This window comes from Bufo gargarizans, chromosome 4, assembly GCF_014858855.1.
Source record: "Bufo gargarizans isolate SCDJY-AF-19 chromosome 4, ASM1485885v1, whole genome shotgun sequence".
In the NCBI taxonomy this organism is placed as follows: Eukaryota; Metazoa; Chordata; class Amphibia; order Anura; family Bufonidae; genus Bufo; species Bufo gargarizans.
The window spans coordinates 518,237,586-518,259,006 of record NC_058083.1 but is presented as its reverse complement, the minus strand read 5'-3'; the positions used below and the strand labels follow the sequence as shown (position 1 = coordinate 518,259,006).

Below are 21,421 nucleotides of genomic sequence, written 5' to 3'. Positions count from 1 at the left end.
TGTAGACTGGATTGTCTGTACACTCATTTTTGTATTCTTTTTTCTGATTTTTACAGGGAAGACAAAAACCGCACTATGTAAATTTGCTCTTATTATTACTCCCAGTTTTTAATGGGAATATGACTATGTACCAGTTGGTTCTGTAGATGTGGTGCCCTTTTATATACTATTTCTGGTTGATTTGGAATCACAGTCCCCACAGTACGGGATCATTTCTCAATACAGCCCAATTTTTCCTTAAGCATTTTTCATAAAACCAGCATTGGCATTATATTGGGTAAGGAATGTGAATCTAAAATCTTTTTATTTTTTGCCTTTCTTTTGAATTTCTTTAATATCCATTTTTCCACATTATTCTATGTTTTTACTACACATAGCTAGTTTTTCTTTTTAAATAGCTCTTCTCAATAAAGCGATCTTGAATTACCTGGCTTTGTTCCCTATAGTCCCCTATATCGGTACAATTGCTGTAAATTCTTTTTAGTTGTCCTTTCAGAATATTCTCCAACCATGGGTTCTAGTGACAACTGGTTGTTTCAATATATGCATTAACATCTGTCTCCTTAAAAAAGGTTCTGGTCTTAAAGAGATTATTTTTCATAAAAATAGTCAGGTCTAGAAAATTTATGGACGTAGAGCTAATGGTAAAAATAGAGACAGAAAAGAGATCGCTGGCGGCACCACTCGGTACATATTTCAACTTAAATCTATCTGACAACCCTTGTATCATGCAGTGTACGTGGTGCTCAGCCCGTAGAAAAACATTACTTTTGATAACTTGATTGTAGAGAACAGAATAAACAGGCGGCACTCACCAATGGACGATTCAAACTTCTTTATTCTTTGACAAATTTGTCATACAAAGATGGGGCTGGGGCGGACTAAGGCCTCTTTCACACAGGCGTTGCGGGAAAATGTGCGATTTTTGTAATGCGTTTTGCACTCGCGTGAGAAAAATCGGCATGTGATGCGTGAAAATCACCGCTCATATGAACAGCCCCATAGAAATGAATGGGTCGGGATTCAGTGTGGGTGCAATGCGTTCAACTCATGCATCGCATCCGCGCGGAATGCTCGCCCGTGTGAAAGGGGCCTAACATCTCCCGTAAAGTAGCGACAGCAGTTTCGCGCACAAAGCGCTGCTTCTGGCTACTAACAATAGGGTGCAGTATCAGCCCCCTTTTTTAAGCGTCACAACCTGCAATTAACAGCAGCACCTGTGACCTTCAGACTCCAATTAAAAACAGTTACAAAACCTGACTAAAATACCTGACAGCAATACTTAAGCTATTGGATAAAGGCACTGAGGTCATCCCTTTCATTAAGGCCCAGCGTCCGAGCAAATTATCCACCTTGCTTCTTTTTTAAGCAAAAGGCGGTGCCTTTCTTCTCCCTGTGCTAAAGGGGGAACAACCTCAATGCCCGCAAAACTTAAATACCTAATGTTACCTCCATGAGATGTGCGCACATGTTCAATGAGGCGGGGACACCCTTTTTCCGTCCTCACCGAATTTAAATGTTCTCTGAATCTTTCCAACATTGGTCTTATGGTGTTTCCTATATAAAAAGCTCCACATCGACACATAACAATATAGACAACATACACTGTCCTACAGATGATCAATTGCATTACTTTGTGGTTCACCCCACCAAACATGAGATATTTTTGTTGGTGATTATAGGTGCAGAAAGAACAATCCCCCGCACCTATAGTTTCCCACTGGTTTTCTGCTGGTTAACCAGTTAACGGTCTTATTCTCAGTATATCGGCTCCTAACTAATGTACCTTTTAGTGTGTGACTCCTTTTAAACGCTACCGAAGGTCTTTTTATCACTATATCTTTCAGACTGGGTTAATTTTTTAATATATCCCAGTTGTTGCAAATCTAGAGGGGAGGGGAGAAGGGAGAATGCAGCGCCAAATGTGTAGTACAGTATAAAATAATTAAAATGATGCAAAAATAATGCGCTTACCAGAGTGTGTTGTGAGGAGTCACAACACCTTTGACGAGCCTGGCTGGTAGATGGACCAGCGACCGGGGGTGCCTTGCTGCAGCCTTGGTTCCAGGGCGCATTTAGGGATTAAATGCGGAAGCGAAGTAAGGTAAACCAAAAAGAGAAAAAACTTGTGTGGGCGTGTCCCACCACTCTGTACAGTCTAGCGCTTCCCAGCGCTCCATCTACCGAGCAAAACCTAGCCACCCCTTTAGTGTTACGTCACAAAGGTGGGCGGGGCATAGCAACCCGTCCCGAAGCATGACCTCTATCCGCAGCTCTCTGTTTATATTTATTACCGGTGCATATCTCCCTCCCCAGTGACTACCGGACGTCTGTGTGAAGTGTGCCTGATTCTGTTTTTACCAAGATTGATAGAGTATGGATTATTCTAACTCATGTTTATTTATATTAACTCCGCCCATAGCCACGCCCCCTACAATCGAGGTAAGGCGCCAAAAACAAGTGTATAAATAAATTCAAGCTGTCTTGTATTGTATCATTGATTGTCCTGAAGAAGAGGGTCCAATTCCCTCGAAACGCGTAGACAAATAAATACTTTTTTAATTCACCTTCTGCGTGATATATCTAGCTGAGCAGCGCCCAAAAGCAAAAGCTATAAGCAGTTCCAGTTTTTTCTCCTTTTAGTTGTTGCAAATCACCTTACTAATCAAGTCAGATACCGTGCTGAACTTGAATGTGAACACAAACCTCTTCTCTGTGTTGCTACTGGATTTCTTTTTCCTGCTGTTATTTAGTAGTTCCTGTGTATGTACGTACGCCCTCTGCATCGCTCTATCAAGCTCACTGGCTACATAACATCTACTAATCAATCTTTCCTTAAAATTTCCTGCCTGTCTCAAAAATCCCTCATCCGTGTTATTAATTCTTCTAAGTCTAATAAATTGCCTATAAGGCACTGATTGTTTGACGCTATGTGGATGAAAACTGTCGTGGTGCAGAATGAAATTCGTCGCAGTGGGTTTACGAAAACCTTCGGTGATTATATCACCATTGTGAATGCTGACTAAAACATCCAAGAACTCCAAGGATTGACCCCGAAAGTTCAAAGTGAATTTTATGCTCATATTATTAGTGCAGTTCAACCATGAGACAAATTCCTCACATTATGTCTGCGTTCCAGACCACACCACGAAAATGTCATCCACATAGCGTACAAATAGCTGAATACATGTTAGAAAGGGGTTTGTGACCGAAAATACAAATTTAACCTCAAATCTACGATACTGGAGTACCCATCGCTGTACCGTGCAACTGCTTAAACCATTGCTGACCAAACCTAAATGTGTGAGCAAGTATGAAGTACAAGGCTTCCTTCACAAACTGGCAATACATGTCACTTTTGTCGGTGTTGCTCACAACATCCATGACAGCCTCCACCCCCATATCGTGGGGTATACGAGTGTGTAAACTCTCTACGTCAAGCGAGACTCCATCCCTCCTGCCATCTGAAATCTTTCAGCATCTGGAGGAAGTCGTTGGTGTCGCTGAGGTTAGTGGGCGATCTACTAAGTAAGGGTCTTAACATCCAATCAAGGTATTTGGACAAAGACTCGATCACTGACCCGATCCCCGAGACAATAGGGCGTCCAGGGTGTCAGGTCAGGGACTTATGAATTTTTGGCACAAAATACCACAAGGGCTTACTAGGGCATGTAGGAACTAACTTATACATCATACCGTCAGCCAATAAATTAACATCAATGTACTTCTGTACTAAATCTCACAGTTGCCCCAGCACAGTAGAAATGGGGTCAGCGGTGAGTTTTTGGATAAACGTGTGTATCACCTAGTTGTCTGTTAGCTTCCCATTGATAATAGTTCCTTATCACGAGGACCACATTGCCCCCCTTGTCCGCCGGTTTGACAATAATATCATTATGTCCACGCAGCCACTGAAGTGCAGTTTTCTCACCAGGACTGATGTTACGGGGTGCCGTGGGATAGATTAAAGCTTTGACCTCCCTCAACACCCTTTTGTAAAATATATCAATGCTGCTACCAGCAGGCATAGGGGGGGGGGGGGGGCAATACGCAGACTTAATACCCCCACTAAATCTGTTGTATTCTTGTACAGTGGTGGAATCACCTATCAGCTCCATATCAGTCAAAAACTCAAGGCAATCAATTTCCGTCTGGCTAAATCTATCATCAATATTGAGGCCTAAATAATCCGTCTCTACAGGTACATCCCCCTGTCTAATGACCGGGGGCCCCTGGGATTCTCATAGAAGGCTTAACGGAGATATAATTTGTGGATAGCTTTATAGAGATCTACTTTGAAAGAGGTTCTATCAAACTGTTCTACCAGACTGTAGTTCAGCCCTCGATTGAGGACCAAGATGCAGTCTGGGGACAGTTCATAGACCGTGAGGTTAATGACCAGGTTGCTTTCAGGTGAAGACATTGTTAATGTCTCCACGAGACCTGCTTCTTGTTGCAGGTAGACCTTACTGCTCCTTCCACCTCTGGTTTTTCCCTTAAAGGGGCCTGGCTTGACTTCGGGTCAGATGTCATATTGGGATCATCAGAGACACTAGAGTCCAAAAGTCACTCCTTGATCTTCATTAAGGACGTCTTTTTCTTTATCTTTTTTTGTTCCATTCAAAGACTTTTCCTGTATCATAATCGTATTTGTCCCTCATGAACTTGTCTTTTTTATTTTCTTTAGGCCTCTTTCACACTGGCGTGTGCGCCCCGTTGTCGTATTGCGGACCGCAAATCCGGAGATGCGGAATGGTGGGGAACGGAACCACGGCGCCGAACCCTACGGAAGCACTATGGAGTGCTTCCGTGGGGTTTCATCCCGTACTTTCGTTCCGCAAAAAGATAGAACAAGTCTTATCTTTTTGCGGAACGGCCGGATCGCGGACCCATGCAAGTGAATGGGTCCGAGATCCGCTGCAGCTGCCCCACGGACTATGCTCGTGTATTGCAGTCCGCATTTTGCGTGCCACAATACGGCAACGGGGCGCACACACCAGTGTGAAAAAGGCCTTAATCTCGGTCATCTCTGATCAATTTCCCATTTAAGCTTTTTTCAAACATTTGAAACTAATTTTCAGTCAAGCGCATTTTTAGCTCCTCATTTTCTTTTTTGAGGTCATCATTAACACTAGCTTATTCTTGTGCATCCCTTTGCAACACAACTTGTAATATTTGTGTGGAAAACTCCATATGCAAATTCCTCCATTCTGAGGCAAACACTGGATCTTCATCATATTGGACTAAATCCTTATAGATGCGTAGTCTTCTAGGGACCCTTCCACTCTCCTTATAGGAGTGAAGGGAGTTAACAGTTCAAAAGAGGCAAACCTCTTTGTCAGCTAATTGTGAGATCTTGACTTCTAACGCTTTTGTGCTGATAGATTGTAATGTATCCTTAGAATTACATTCCGTAAAGAAAGCGTCTGCCCCCTCTCTGCCCTCATTAAGACAAGGTGTCGTGTCTTCAGACATTGTTGCAACAATGGAATAGAGCTAATAGAACTGGTTAATGTCGAGTTTAAGTTATTTTTATAGATGTCAGTAATAAAATCTTTCAAGCCCTGACGATCTCCAACCCATATCAATAAGCAATCATCTTTATAGCGTTTCCATAGAGTTAATTTACCTTTCTGTTGTTCTTTACATAGAATAGGTTCAATGGTTTCTTTTTCCCATAAGGCCATGAATAAATTTGCGAAACTGGAGGAGAATTTTGCCCCCATCGCAGTCTCAGTCTGCTGTAAATAATAGGTGTCTTTTTTTTTAAAGGTTTTTATTTGTCATTTTAGGAAATAAACATTTAGAACATTTCAAAGAACCAGATTCACACAATTCAGTGAAACATGTTGGCAACGGTTTGGCACATCAAACAGATGTCATAAAAGTCTGGCAGTATAATTCCTTCAGGGCTGCCTTTTCACCGTTGCTTCATAAAAATTATCTTATACATTTTAATATCATTCACTCTCTCAGACAAACCCCCGTAGCGCCGACGGGCTCCCACATTGCTTTAGACCACCAACGTTCTAGCAGTCAACCACAGTCCCCGTATTTTGTCAAATCTCTCAGAATTAATTCTAGCCAAATATGTCATTTTATACATTGGTAAGGCTTCATCTATAAATTGCATCCAATATTGGATTGAGGGGGCTTTCGGGGGCTTCCAATTCAATAGGATAGACTTCCTAGCATAGAACATTCGAATTCGATATCGTTTTTTAGAGTATTTGGTTTGCAACAGATCATCCACAAGTCTTCCTAACAGGCTATTTTCAGGGGAGCATACCACCGGCAATCCCAGTTTCAAGTTCAAAAACTCATGAATTGCTGACCAGAATTCCGCAATTTTTGGACATTCCCAGATTATGTGCATTAGACTGCCAGTTGCTCTATTACATCTAGAACATAGAGAACTATAAAGTTGACGCATTCGTTCCAATAATAGGTTTCTTTAAACCAAAAATAATTATGGCTGAGACAGAAGTCTAAACATTCTATGATAAACTTTCCTTGTTCCATCGACATCTGAGGATCACTATCAAGTTGTTCAGTAATTGCTCTTAACCCCAATTTTTTAGGGATGACAGTGTACAGGGAAGATACATCAACTGTGGCAAGCCACGTAATATCACAATTTTATTTATTAAATCAATCACATTATTTGTGTCTTTTAAATAGGAGGGAGCTTTAACTACATACTTCTGAAGAAAAAAATTCAGTGAGTCTACTGGTCAAGGAATTAATTCCAGAGACAACAGGCCTCCTGGGTGGACAAGTCAAGCTCTTATGTATCTTAGGTAGCTGATATATGACTGGAATCACTGGAAACTTTTATTTTTTTATTTTTATAAATTAGTCTTTATTGTTATTTCAAATTCCATACATCTTCAATAATCCACTCATCTAATATTTTTTACCATTTCTGCCATAAATCAGCAATTCAGCAAAGTGGAATTCTTCTCTGACAAGCGAGACCCTAGTCGGGTTCTCCCATTCCCTGGCCGCAGGTACCACACCATCTCCCCAATGCCCAATAATACACATCCTAGCCTGGAATAGAAGTTTAGAGGCTATGGGACGATGTTTGGGATTATCTATCTTATCCACTACCCCTAAAATACATATTTCAAACTCCATAGGGATGCTAAACCCATGATATGCCTTTATCTTTTCATTTACCTTCCGCCAGAAGTCTTGGATCTTTATACATGTCCACAGTAAGTGCACATCATCCACCCCTATCTGGCCACATTTTTTGCAACTAAATTCTTTGGATTTATAATATTTCATAAGGCTCTTGGGGGAGTAGTATAATCGATATAGTATATTAAATTGGGTAATCCTATGAGAAAAGTTGTTTGAGACCCCGTTTTTTGCTTGTATCCCCCTCTCCCAGAACTTTTCCCGTTGAGACTTAAGGACATCCTGCTATTTGTGCATTAGATAATTAATTGCTCTTTTTTCTGTCTTTTGATGTAACAATGATTCATATATCTTAGACACCAGTTTCTTCCCCACCATTTATTTTGAGATATTAGCTAGAGGGCGTGGGAAGGTGGTAATTTGTGTTCCCCTTCCGAACGACATCCGTAAAGCTTGTTTCAATTGTAGATAGAAGAAACTTATGTCCCTATCTCCTATTCCACACTCATTTTTAAGGTCCAGGTATGTGATAATATCTCCCTCCTTCCATATTTGACCCAGTCTAAACACTCCATATTTCCACCAGATTCCCTGTTCAATCAGCTTTAACTCTGTGAGTTGAGTATTATCCCACAATAGGGTATCAGTATGTAATCTGGTCTGTGGCCACAATTCTCTTACCTCTTTCCAGGTTTTGGCCCACAGCCCAAATATCGGTATTTTGGTGGTTTGCTGTTGTGACAAAATGTCAGCCTCCACAAATTGCATTTGTCCAACTTTTTATTGATCCCTGCTATCATGGTCCTTTATCTTTGTGTATTACTCCATATTAACATGTTTCTGATATGGCCAGATAAAAAATAGAGTTCCAGGTTTGGGACAGACAGCCCACCCTCTTTCTCGCAAATGTGTAATATTTGGGCTCTTATCCGTGTTTTTTTACCTTGCCATATCAGATCCGCCAAAAGAGACGCTATTTTTTTAAAGATATTTTTGGGAATAAATACCGGTGCATTCCGCAATATGTAATTCAAGGAAGGTAAAATGCACATTTTCACTAGGGAAATATGTCCTGCCATTGAGACATATAGTTTTTTCCATACCTCTATTTTCTTCCTAATTTCCTGAATTTTGGGAAGCACATTTAGATGAACATAATCCTTAGAGTTAGGGGTTATCCAAATTCCTAAATATTTTACTGGTTCATCCGGTCTCTTGATTTCCAATGACCCCAGTGTTAAGTTATTCAAGGGATCAATCGGGATACAGGCCGATTTAAACCAATTAATATTTAGTCCAGCATATTTACTATGATCATCAAATATCTGGAAAATCATAGCTAGTGATCCATGGGAGCCCACAAACAGCATGATATTGAGGTGACAAAAAAATAAAAATCACTGGAAACTTAACAGTTAAATAATCCAATTCTCTTTTGTTTATATTACTCCCTTGAAGCAATTTATCCATTTTTAATTTGAAACACACTGTAGGGTCTCTATTTAACACAAGATATGTCTCTGGATCTGAAAGTAATCCCCTTAGTTAGCCTTCGTATTTCTCTATATCCATCACAACCACCCCTCCCCATTATCTGCTGGCGGCTTGATCACTATATGGGGGTTGCAGGAGAACTTAAGGCCATCTGTCCACCAGCTGAAGCTCAACAGAAGATGGCTGTTGCAACAGGACAACGACCCAAAGCACAGAAGTAATTCAACAACAGAATGACTTAAACAGAAGAAAATACGCCTTCTGGAGTGGCCCAGAGTCCTGACCTCAACCTGATTGAGATTCTGTGGCAGGACCTCAAGAAAGCGATTCACACCAGACATCCCAAGAATATTGCTGAACTGAAACAGTTCTGTAAAGAGGAATGGTCAAGAATTACTCCTGACCGTTGTGCACGTCTGATCTGCAACTACAGGAAACATTTGAAGTTATTGCTGCCAAAGGAGGTTCAACCAGTTATTAAATCCAAGGGTTCACATACTTTTTCCACTTGAACTGTGAATGTTTACATGGTGTGTTCAATAAAATCATGGTAACATGTAATTCTTTGTGTGTTATTAGTTTAAGCAGAATGTGATTGTCTATTGTTGTGTCTTAGATGAAGATCAGATCACATTTTATGACCAATTGGTGCAGAAATCCATATCATTCCAAAGGGTTCACATACTTTTTCTTGCAACTGTATATGCAATGCGTTACCCTGGGTGTTAAACCTACGGAAAGGGGTCCCTGGGGTTCAGTTAAGCAGTGCTGTCTGGGTCCGCCATGCATCTTGCCGCATGGTGGTCCAGGCAGTTATCACTGCTCCCGTGAGGGCCAGGATTAGGTGGCATTAGGAGATGACCTGCTCCCTTTTCCTGGTGTTCAGGTCTAGTTGTTTTCCTTTCTTCCCCGACATTGTACGATGATGGGTTTCCCCCACTCTCCACCGTGACATGTACACAGTTACACAAAGTATGGAACAGTTTGCAAGTCTGTTTTCTGGAGACACACGCAATAAAATGTCCTTCCCTTTCCACAAACACCCTGAAGGCACTACTACTGACAACTGACTTTGGAAATAATGCAGTATCGGCGCCACTAACAGATTTGGGCCATATGTGTTATGTGCATTTAAATATGCAGATGTCAAACTACTATGAGATTATTCCCCCCCCCCCCCCCCCCCCCCTCCACACACACAATTGAACTGTCTGGAGATGCCCTGACACAGATTTCTGTCTAGTATTTCACATCTTCACACAGATTTCAAATGCTACCCTCTGTATTGCAAAATACATGTTGCACACTTGTATTGCTATTTTTCACAAACAAAAAACATTCTGTCTGAAGATGTCCTGACATACATTTTTGACTAGGATTTCATGTTTTCACTCAGAGATTTAAAACTAACCCTCTGTATTGTAAGACACACATTGCAATTGTATATTGCTATTTTCCCCCACAAAAAAAAATAAAATCGTCTGTCTGGAGATGCCCTAATACAGAATTAGGACTGGAATTTCAGGTGTTTTCATTTAGATTTCAAAAGCTATCTGTCCTCTGGATGGTGAAACACATATTTTACAGTTTTGACCTTATTCACCCCAACAAAAAACACAGTATTTCTGTTCAAATGGGGGGAGGAGGGGGGAAGAATGTCCCTGCAGGTAGCTGTTTTTGAGATTCTACAGCAGCTGTGCTAGGAGGCATACCCAGCCTCAGGACCTCGCTTTTCTCTCCATGACTGAAAGCTTTCCCTGCTTTTCCCTATTCTACACAATTCTTCTTCTTTGTAATTCTAGCCTTTCCCTTTACTCTCCCTGGCAGAGGAATACAAGCTTGACTTATTTCTAACTTTCCCTGACTCCCTAAGATGGTTTTCCTGGCAGACACTGTAAGACCCAACCACCCTCATTCACAGCACAGAATGGCGTTCTGCTAGGACACCTCCCTGACTGCTGCAGCATTCATTTCATACCAATCAGGGCAAGCCCCCCCTTCCTCTGAGGGTCATGTGAGCACCCTCCTTCTTCTTCCTCCCGAGTGCTTTTCCCCACCGACATATGAGTAAAATGCGCTTTTACTGGATTTTTCCAAAGAGAACCTTGAAAAGCGTCGGGATCGTCTGGCGGACAAAATGTAATCTCAGGTTGATGGCGAGAAGCACGGTGGCTCAGTGGTTCGCACTGGTGTCTTACAGCGCTGGGGACCTAGGTTCCAATCCAACCAAGGACAACATCTGCATGGAGTTTGTATGTTCTCCCCATGTTTGTGTTTGGGTGCTCCGATTTCCTCCCATGCTCCAAAGACATACTAATAGGGAACTTAAATTGTGAGCCTCATAGGGAACATCTTGATGCTAAAGTCTGTAAAGCGCTGAGGAATATGTTGGCGCTTTATAAGTGAGGAAACTTAATAAATGAACACAGAGAAGGCATTAGCTATTACACCTCTCTGCGAAAAATTCTGAGGGAAGTAGGTGAGACTTCCCCGCCAGATCTCACTCTTTTCCTACAGCACAGGAAGAGACAGCGGCTGCTGGGTGTCTGTCCCTTCTCTAGAACAAATACCATTTACAGATCACAGACTCCTGCAGACTGTGCTTTACCTCCTTCAACAGCACAGCCTGGAGACTGACTCCTCCCACATAGGATCACATGGTCATGACATCATCACAGGTCCTTTACCTCCTTCAACAGCACAGCCTAGAGCCTGACTCCTCCCACACAGGATCACATGGTCATGACATCATCACAGGTCTTTTACCTCTTCCAGCAGCACAGCCTGGAGCCTGACTCTGCCCACACAGGATCCCCTTGGTGATGTAATGTGACTGAGACATGCGGTGGCTATAGGTAAGGTTCAGGTAAGTGTCCTGTGTGCTGGGCTGCGGGGCGTCCTCTCCGTGTTCTGTGCGGTCTCCTGTGGGGGTCAGGATTAGGGACAGGTTTAAAGTCAGGGAGGTTTTGTGGAGAACATTCGTTTCTAGAACAACTTGGGGGCGGGGCTACATCCTCTCAGAAGCCCATACATTCTAGGTGGGTACATGTTGTGTCCAGCAGGGCAGGTAGGTGTGTAGTCACCGCCATTGTCTGTCGGGATTACTGGGGCAGAGGGGGCATTAACCCCTTCACCGCCAGCTCTCTGCTGTCGAGTTACCTCCTGGTCACTATTCACATCAGGGGTTCTCCGAGCGCAGACCTCCTGGGAGTGTTACCTCTATGCTGTACAGTGTTATAGGGTCATATGTGACCGATTATCTGCTTGTAATCTGCAGCAGAAGAAAACGCAGAAAAGCTGCAGATTAGAGGCAGATTTAATTCTCTGCACTGGACGGGGTTAAATCCGCAGCAGAAATCATCATCCTGCAGATTTATAATCCGCTCCACAGGTCGGTTTCTGCCACGTGTGACTGAGAATTACTAAAAGCTCATTCCCTTTGCTGGTTCTGTACAACGCTGCAGATTTACCGCACAGAAATCCGCAAAGTAAACCTGCAGCTGACCAGTCACGTGTGAACCCCGCCTTATACTGCACCGCAGCCGTTCTCTATGTGCTATATGGCGGAATTATTTCTGTACTGTGCGATGGACGCAGCTGAAGGTTTCTTATTCATTAGTTTCTTATTATCATAGTTTGTTTTGTTAATGAATTATAAGAACTTTTTTTTTATATATATTTTAATTATTTTTGGTTTAATCAAGGATAGAATGATTACATACTGTTGGTGAAGGACACATCAATGTGTCACACATTTCACCTTACAATCACAGTTGTGACAAATACATTACAAAGAGTTAACATAAACATGAACGTAAACATGTGGATTGCAACGTTATACATCATATAAATCCACTGCATGTAGGTTGAGGTAATCAGCAAATCAACCAATCAGTAAATCAAAAGATACAGGATCATTTAAATTATAAGAACTTTTCCCAGTGATAAAATAAATTGTCCTGAGGGGAAATGAGCTGAACGCGGTATGACCACAGAAATGACTGGCACACAAGTGGGCATAGGAGTAGGAGTTAATAGGTTAAGTGACTTTGAACCACCGATCTCACACTGAGATCATATGTACCCGCAACGGGGGTGTTGCCATTAAACCTAGGGGCTCCTCTTTTTCTGCACCTGACACAACCTTTCTACTTTCATTGATAGGACCAGGGGTGATGACAAAGTGCAGAGGGAGCAGCTTTTAGGTGTAATGGCAACACCCCCGTTACTCCTAGAGGCTCATTTGCATATATTAAAACTTTCTTTTTCTCAGCATTGCAGGCACATATGAACCTGGGACCAACACAGATGCCTTTAGCTGCCAAGCGCACATGAACCAGGACAGCCAGTGTCACAGGTACAAAACTGCTGACAGATGCTCTTTTTATTCTTGTGATCCCAATTGATAGCACTAGGGCAGTCTGAGCTCTAGATCTATGAAGCGATCTACCAGATTACAGCTTTATACAGGATTACCGCTGTGACCTGTAACCAGGGCCGTTTCTTGGACGCTGTCAGAAGGGGGGCGCCGGCAGGGCACAGCAGGAGATGAGCGCTGCGCTTCTATTATGGAAGCGCTCACTCATCTCTACAGTCATCTGTATCTCCATCCTCAGGACGGCAATACAAATGTCTGTAATGCGGCAGGGCAGGGAGAGGTGTGTCCCCTCCCTATTCCTCTGATAGGCTGCCAGCACTAGGCCGGCAGCCTATCAGAGGCCGGTGCAGGCGGCGCGATGACGTCATCGCGCCGCCTGAGCCAGCGAGGGACACAGGCCGGAAGAGGCCTGCATCGCATCCTGGAGGAGGTAAGTGTAAGTCGTTTTTATATATATATATGTATATGTACAAATTACAATACTGGCACATAAGGGGAGCTTCTGGTACATAAGGGGGGCTACTGGCACGACATAAGGGGGGCTACTGGCACGACATAAGAGGGCTACTGGCACAGTATGGGGGGGGGCGACTGGCACATAAGGGGGCTACTGGCACATGATGGGGGGGCACTCTGGCTACTGGCACATGATGGGGGCACATCTTACTGGCACATTATTGGGTGGCGCTATAGGGGCATCTACTGAGGCTAAAAAGTAGGGGTATTTTATATGGGGGGCTCTGTATAGGGGTATTTTATACTGGGACACATTATGGTGGGTACTATGGGGAAGAGGGGAGAGGAGCACTATGGGGTCATCTACGGGGGCACTGAGAAGGGGTATTTTATGTTGGCACATTATGGGAACATTAGCTCAACTGGGGGCATTACAAGGGGTGTATGTTTTGCACATTATAAGGAGAATTATTTCTACTGGGGGGCATTATGGTGGGCTTTATTACTCCCCCATGGTATGACCCCCTAGTAGCGGCACCAGCCTCTCCCTGCTCTGCTATCCCTCTGACCCTTCTCCAAATCCTTATTATGAAATCTTTCTCATTAGGATAAAACACAACATCCGCTCCGCCGAGACCCCGGCCAAAGTGTGGAAGTGGCGTCCGAGATCCCCAAGGACCAAGCCAAGTAACTAAGTTTTCATGTGGAGTATGTTTAGGTTATACACATATAGCCTACACTGTGCCCCACAATATACAGTATACCGCTACACTGTGCCACACAATGTACAGTATACCGCTACACTGTGCCGCACAATATACAGCATACCGCTACACTGTGCTGCACAATATACAGTATACCTCTACACTGTGCCGCACAATATACAGCATACCGCTACACTGTGTAGGGGTTATACTGTTTATTGTACAGCATGGCACAGAGGTTATATTGCCGGCGTGGTGTATCCTCCACATTTTATGTACAGTATACAGTAATCCGCCTTGCCATCTATGCTTTGAATCTGGTTTTATATGTTACTTGGTTTTTGTACATTTACTTGCTTGTGCTAGTTAAGACCTGCTGTGATTGGGTTTTAGTTAGTTATTAAATGCTAACATGACAGTTTTTAGGTTTTGCACATTATTGATGAGTGTATTTCATGACTGCTCTTCTAAGGGTATTGCCTTCCTTTATACTGCAGTTCTCCTGTACCACTCTGCCTGCCACTTTTAGCAGTAATTTATTTATTTTTATTTTCTTTTGCTCTCAATAAATCTTGTGTTAAGCATAAAAAAAATTAAAATATATGGTGAAAGTGGTAATATGAAGGTGTGACAGGCTTTTGACCTGAAACATGGAGGATCTGCCTTGATACACGTTATTATCTCCTCCAGTGTTCCCTCTTCTTATCTCCAGTATTTGTATTTTACATGGGATTTTCTATGATTTTACATCGGTTCATCTTCTTTCCATTCAGGTTCCTACAATATAGGATCCGCTCAGCGTATATCTCCTATATAAGATCATTCTCCTGACTGACCCATCAAGGATGGATAGGGATGGGGACAAGATGGCAGAGAGTATAATAAATCTCACCCTAGAGATCCTCCTCCGGCTTACTGGAGAGGTGAGAGATTCTGATGATGTCACGTTACATCATCTTCTCTATAATGGACATGACTGGAGAGGTGAGGGACTCTGGAGATGTATGGAGTGATATTTATTACTGTGTCTCTCCATAATCAGGAATACACAGTAGTGAAGAAGACCTCTAGTGAGCATTGTCAGGCCCCGGTATCTGAAGGACGGGGAGGAATCCTGAGCCCAATATCCAGGCCGACACCTTACATCCCAATACATGAGAAAGTCAACAGAGAGAAGATCCTAGAGCTCACCAACAAGATTATTGAGCTGCTGACTGGAGAGGTGACATCGCTGGGAATGCCGGGACATTATACAGTAACACTATGAAGGGATCTGGGTGATGACTGTATCATTGTGTTGTCAGGTTCCTTTAAGGTGTCAGGATGTCGCCGTCTATTTATCCATGGAAGAGTTTGAGTATTTAGAAGGACACAAAGATCTGTACAAGCATGTCATGATGGAGGATCACCAGCCCTTCACATCATCAGGTAATAGACATGAATAAATACACACGTCCTTTCATTATTTAGATGTAATTAATTAATTCAGTCACTGTATGTTTTTCCTACAGTTAAAGAGGAGAGAACAACGCCGGAAAGATGTCCTAGTCCTCTTCTTCCACAGGATGATTCAGAAGAACATCAAAACGTCCAATATGATGATCAGATAGATGGAAATAAGGTCTCATGAAAGGTTCCCTATGATCTGTAAAAGTGCTGTGAAGATCTTGTGTTCAATCTTGTTTTATAAACCAGTATTATATGTTTTATCCTTGTATAATGAGAAAGGTAGAGATGGCAGGATTACAGCTAACTATAGACCTTACATGTCGTCTGGATCTTCTCACAGTTGTCTGGTCTGTAGAGACTGCTGGTTGGAATAAGGAACCAACTAGATGCATATATACAGGAGACCTGCAGATATTTTTGGGTCAGATAATGAAACTTGGCACATGTGGATCCGCTTTGTGGATTCAACTTGGTTCTGCTCCAAAGGACATTAAAAAAAGTGACCCCCTTCTCTTCCCCCTATCTTCTGTACAGGGATCTGGACTCTTTTGCAGGGGAGCCACTGGGCTGCTCCACTTGAAGTAGTTTTTGTACAAGTGACTGGTGACCCACGAGGTCCGGATAGGCAGAATATATGAAGTCCGATAAATGGTCCGTTGTCAGGGCAAGCAGCTCAGGATCAGAATGGAGATCAGGCAAGGGTCAGGTCAGACAGCAAAGAGTCAAATCAAGAAGTCAGGCAGAAGTCCGTACACAGAACAGGCAAGCAAGCTAATGGCACGCCTTTGCATGAAACTAGCATACTAGAACCTATTGATCAGGCGCCTTTCCATGGCATTATTGGCAGGAAGCAGGCCTCAACTTGTGTGGGAGGACAGCGTTATTCCAGCAGCTGGGACCACTGGGAAGGGAGAGAGGGATGTCTGTGGGACTGGACCACTGGAGCCCTAAAGCTATGGAGCAGGTAAACCAGGCAGCAGACGTGCCCACCAGCAGGAAGGAGAGCAGCTATAGGCATGGACCGCTGCCATAGCAGATAACTCTGCTGTCATTTCATCACTTTTTGTCATTGTAATTATTGATCTTTTCTGGTCACATCAAACATTCCACACGACTTCTCCATCAGTCTGCTGACTTTTACAATTTCTGTTTCACAGCTTTTAAATCTGGGTAAAGATCTGACCAATATTAAGGCTGAAGATACATATGTGAGGAGTGATGAGCAGATCATAGAGGACATTCCCACCGATAACCACCCAGGTGAGTAGTAACCACTACATAAAGCAGAGAAGACTCACAGATTCTGCTCCTTCACTGGCTACTAATTACCGTATTTTTCGCCGTATAAGACGCACTTTTTTCCCCCCAAAAGTGGGGGGAAAATAGCAGTGCGTCTTATACGGCGAATGCAGCTTATTTTGCGATTTGCGAATTTTCGTGCGAATTTTTGCGCAAATTTCCGTGCGAATTTTCGCGCGAATTTTCGCGCGAATTTTTGCGCAAATTATTTTGCGATTTTCAATGATACACCCGCCGCGATGCCGCGCGGCGGGTGTATCAGCTGTGAGGGAGGAGGGGCTGGGGGCCGGCGTCTGCTTTTATAATGACAGCGGGGCCCGTGCAGTGACTATTCTACTACACGGGCCCCGCTCACTGTATAATCGTATGTCTAATAGTAAATAGTTATGTACATAATCGCATAATGAGCGGAGTACTTACAACTACAAACGCTCGCCGAGAGGAGGGAGGAGGCAGGCTGGGAGGACGGGCGCTGGCAGTGTGTGAGTCATACGTCACGCGCCTGCGCCGCCCACCCACTTTATGAATGAAGCCGGCGGCGTGGGCGCATGACGTATGACTCACGCTGCCAGCGCCTGTCCTCCTGGCCTGCCTCCTGCCTCCTCCCTCCTCTCGGCGAGCGCTTGTAGTTGTAAGTACTCCGCTCATTATGCGATTATGCACATAACTATTTACTATTAGACATACGATTATACAGTGAGCTGGGGGCCCGTGTAGTAGAATACAGTCACTGCACGGGCCCCGCTGTCATTATAAAGCCAGATGCCGGCCTCCAGCCCTGTATTGAGGGTCATTCACTACAGGGACACTTATGGAGGGGATCTGTGGATGACACATAGCATAAGATGCTATATATGTGTCATCCACAGATCCCCCCCATAACTGTCATACACAGAGACCCCAATAAGAGCCACCCACAGATCCCCCATAACAGTGCGTCACCCACAGATCCCCCATAACAGTGCCATCCACAGACCACAATTAGTTCAAAACCCACCAAAAGCACGCCTTTTGGTTCAAAATATTTTTTTTCTTATTTTCCTCCTCAAAAACCTAGGTGCGTCTTATAGGCCGGTGCGTCTTATACGGCGAAAAATACGGTACTTATTGTATAGTCAGGTAGCGGTGGCAGTTTGGGGGTCACATATTGTACTTTCTGACAGGTTTTCCTTTATTTGCACACAATTGTTACCGATACCAGGTGTCCCACAGTATTGATAAGAAGGTTGGGGTTATCACCCATTCTTCTAACTCACCCACCACGGGGGCAGACTAAACAGTGCATAACAGGAGGACAAATCCCCAGTGGTCAGTGACAGCTTGCTGGCCATTCTGCTCACCCCTTCCTGCTAAAGACTGTGATGCTATACCCCACGCTCCCCAGGAGCTCTGACCAATCCCAGTATATGGGGCCTCAAAATATCTCATGACAGCTGTTAACCCCTTAAGGACGGGACTAATTTTCCCCTTAAGGACCAGGAAATATTTTGCAAATCTGACATGTGTCACTTTATGTGGTTATAACTTTAAAACGCTTTTACTTATCCAGGCCATTCCGAGCATGTTTTCTCATCACATATTGTACTTCATGACAGTGGTAAAATTGAGTTAAATCTTATTTTTATTTATAAAAAAAATAAAAAATTTACCAAAAATTTTGAAAAAGATAGATAGTAATGCCTTCAAAAATTGTTACTACTTTACATTCCCCATATGTCTACTACATGTTTGGATAATTTTGTGAATGCCATTTTATTTTTTGGGGACGTTAGAAGGCTTAGGAGTTTAGAAGCAAATCTTGACATTTTTCAGAAAATTTCCAAAACCCACTTTTAAGGGCCAGTTCAGGTCTGAAGTCACTTTGTGAGGCTTACATAATAGAAACCACCCAAAAATGACCCCATTTTAGAAACTACACCACTCAAGGTATTCAAAACAGATTTTACAAACTTTTTTTTAACCCTTTAGGTGTTCTACAAGAATTAATGGAAAATGGAGATGAAATTTCAGAATTTCACTTTTTTGGCAGATTTTCCATTTTAATACATTTAGTTCCACTAACAAAGCAAGGGTTAACAGCCCAAAAAACTCTATTTATGGCCCTGATTCTGTAGTTTACAGAAACACCCCATATGTGGTTGTAAACTGCTGTATGGGCACACAATATTGCACAGAAGGAAAGGAACGCCATATGGTTTTTGGAAAGCAGATTTCACTGGGATAATTTTAAGCTGCCATGTCACATTTGAAGACCCCCTGATGCACCCCAGAGTAGAAACTCCAAAAAAGTGACCCAATTTTAGAAACGACACCCCTCAAGGTATACAAAACTGGTTTTATGACACCATGTCCCATTTGAAGCCCCCCCCCCCCCCCCCCCCCCCCCGAGTAGAAACTCCCAAAAAGTGACCCCATTTTGGAAACTGCGGGATAAGGTGACAGTTTTGTTGGTACTATTTTAGGGTACATATGATTTTTTGGGTTGCTCTATATTACACTTTTTGTGAGGCAAGGTAACAAAAAATAGCTGTTTTTATTTTTTGTTATTTACAACATTCACCTGACAGGTTAGATCATGTGGTATTTTGATAGAGCCGGTTGTTACTTATGCGACAATACCAAAGCATTTTTGAAAAATGACTTTTTTGACACCTTATTTTTATTTTTTTACGGTATTCACCTGAGGGGTTAGGTCATGTAATATTTTTATAGAGAAGGTTATTACGGACATGGCGATACCTAATATGTCTACCTTTTTTTTTTTTTTATTTATGTAAGTTTTACACAAAGATATCAAATTTGAAACAAAATCATGTTTTAGTGTCTCCATAGTCTGAGAGCCATAGATTTTTTTTTTTTTTTTTTTTGGGTGATTGTCGCAGGGTATCATTTCTGCGTGATGAGATGACTGTTTGATTGACACTATTTTGGGGTGCATGACTTTTTGATCGCTTGCTATTACAGTTTTTGTGATGTAAGGTGACAAAAAATGGCTTTTTTTACACCGTTTTTATTTTTATTAATTTACAGTATTCGCCTGAGGGGTTAGGTCATGTGATATTTTTATAGAGCAGGTTATTAAGGACGCGGCAATACTTAATGTGTCTACTTTTTTTATTTACTTAAGTTTTATACAATAACAGCATTTTTTAAACCCAAAAAACTATGTTTTAGTGTCTCCATATTCTGAGCCATAGTTTTTTTTTACCTAATGTGTCTACATTTATTTTCTTCCCTATTTTTTGACAATTTTTTTAAACTTTTTTGGGCAAAAGGATATATACTTGAAATTTTTATTTTGGAAAACTTTATTTTTTTCACTTCTTTTTTTTCCCCCATACTGGAACCCTAAATTCTTGGGGGTCTGATCCCCTTTACAATGCATGACAATACTTCTGTATTGTAAAGCATTGGCTGTAAGTGTAATATACACTTACAGCCGTCCTGCCTGTGAGATCCAGGTGCTGCCTTCCCTGTCATTGGGTCCCCGTCACAGCAGCACGGCGTTTCGATGGCTGATTTCTCCCTGCACGGATATCGCACATGCCACGGTCAGAGTTGACCGCGGCTGTGCACGGGTTAATGCGCTAGTATCGGTGATTTCACAGATGTCGGCACATGCAGCGGGGCTCCGGCTATCAGTGACTGCCCGACCCCTGCCGCTGATCGGGCAGGCGCAGCCACCATGAGGTACATGTACTTCTCTGGTCCTTAAGTCACGGCCAGAGATGATGTACTTGTACGTCATGGGTCCTTAACCACCTCCGGACCGCCTAACGCACATGTGCGTTCCGGAGGTGGCAGGGCTGCGCACAGTCACGCATATACGCGTCATCTCGCGATACGCGAGATTTCCTGTGAACGCGCGCACACAGGCGCGCGCGCTCACAGGAACTGAAGGTAAGCGAGTGGATCTCCAGCCTGCCAGCGGCGATCGCTCGCTGGCAGGCTGGAGATCCGAATTTTTTAACCCCTAACAGGTATATTAGACGCTGTTTTCATAACAGCGTCTAATATACCTCCTACCTGGTCCTCTGGTGGTCCCTTTTGTTTGGATCGACCACCAGAGGACTCAGGTAGGTCAGTACAGTCGCACCAAACACCACACTACACTACACCCCACCCCCCCGTCACTTATTAACCCCTTATAAACCCATGATCACCCCATATAAACTCCCTGATCACCCCCCTGTCATTGATCACCGCCCTGTCATTGATCACCCCCCTGTCAGGCTCCGTTCAGACGTCCGCATGATTTTTACGGATCCGATCCATGTATCCATGGATCCGTAAAAATCATGCGGAAGTCTGAATGGAGCCTTACAGGGGGGTGATCAATGACAGGCGGGTGATCACCCATATACACTCCCTGATCACCCCCTGTCATTGATCACCCCCCTGTCACTGATCACCCCCCCTGTAAGGCTCCATTCAGACGTCCGCATGATTTTTACGGATCCGATCCATGTATCCATGGATCCGTAAAAATCATGCG

At 43.1% G+C, this 21,421-nt stretch overlaps 1 protein-coding gene across 1 annotated transcript in view; it reads left to right on the top strand.

Annotated features, from left to right (window-relative positions):
* Positions 1 to 14,126: 14,126 nt before the first annotated feature.
* Positions 14,127 to 21,421, top strand: part of LOC122934013 (oocyte zinc finger protein XlCOF7.1-like) — a gene marked incomplete at its 3' end in the record, with an annotated part of 28,576 nt that continues 21,281 nt past the window's right edge. The window contains exons 1-6 of the mRNA XM_044289138.1: positions 14,127 to 14,161; positions 14,952 to 15,101; positions 15,221 to 15,400; positions 15,483 to 15,606; positions 15,690 to 15,799; positions 16,785 to 16,887. Of these exons, the coding sequence (XP_044145073.1) occupies positions 15,024 to 15,101; positions 15,221 to 15,400; positions 15,483 to 15,606; positions 15,690 to 15,799; positions 16,785 to 16,887 (595 nt within the window). The remainder of the gene's footprint in view (positions 14,162 to 14,951; positions 15,102 to 15,220; positions 15,401 to 15,482; positions 15,607 to 15,689; positions 15,800 to 16,784; positions 16,888 to 21,421) is intronic.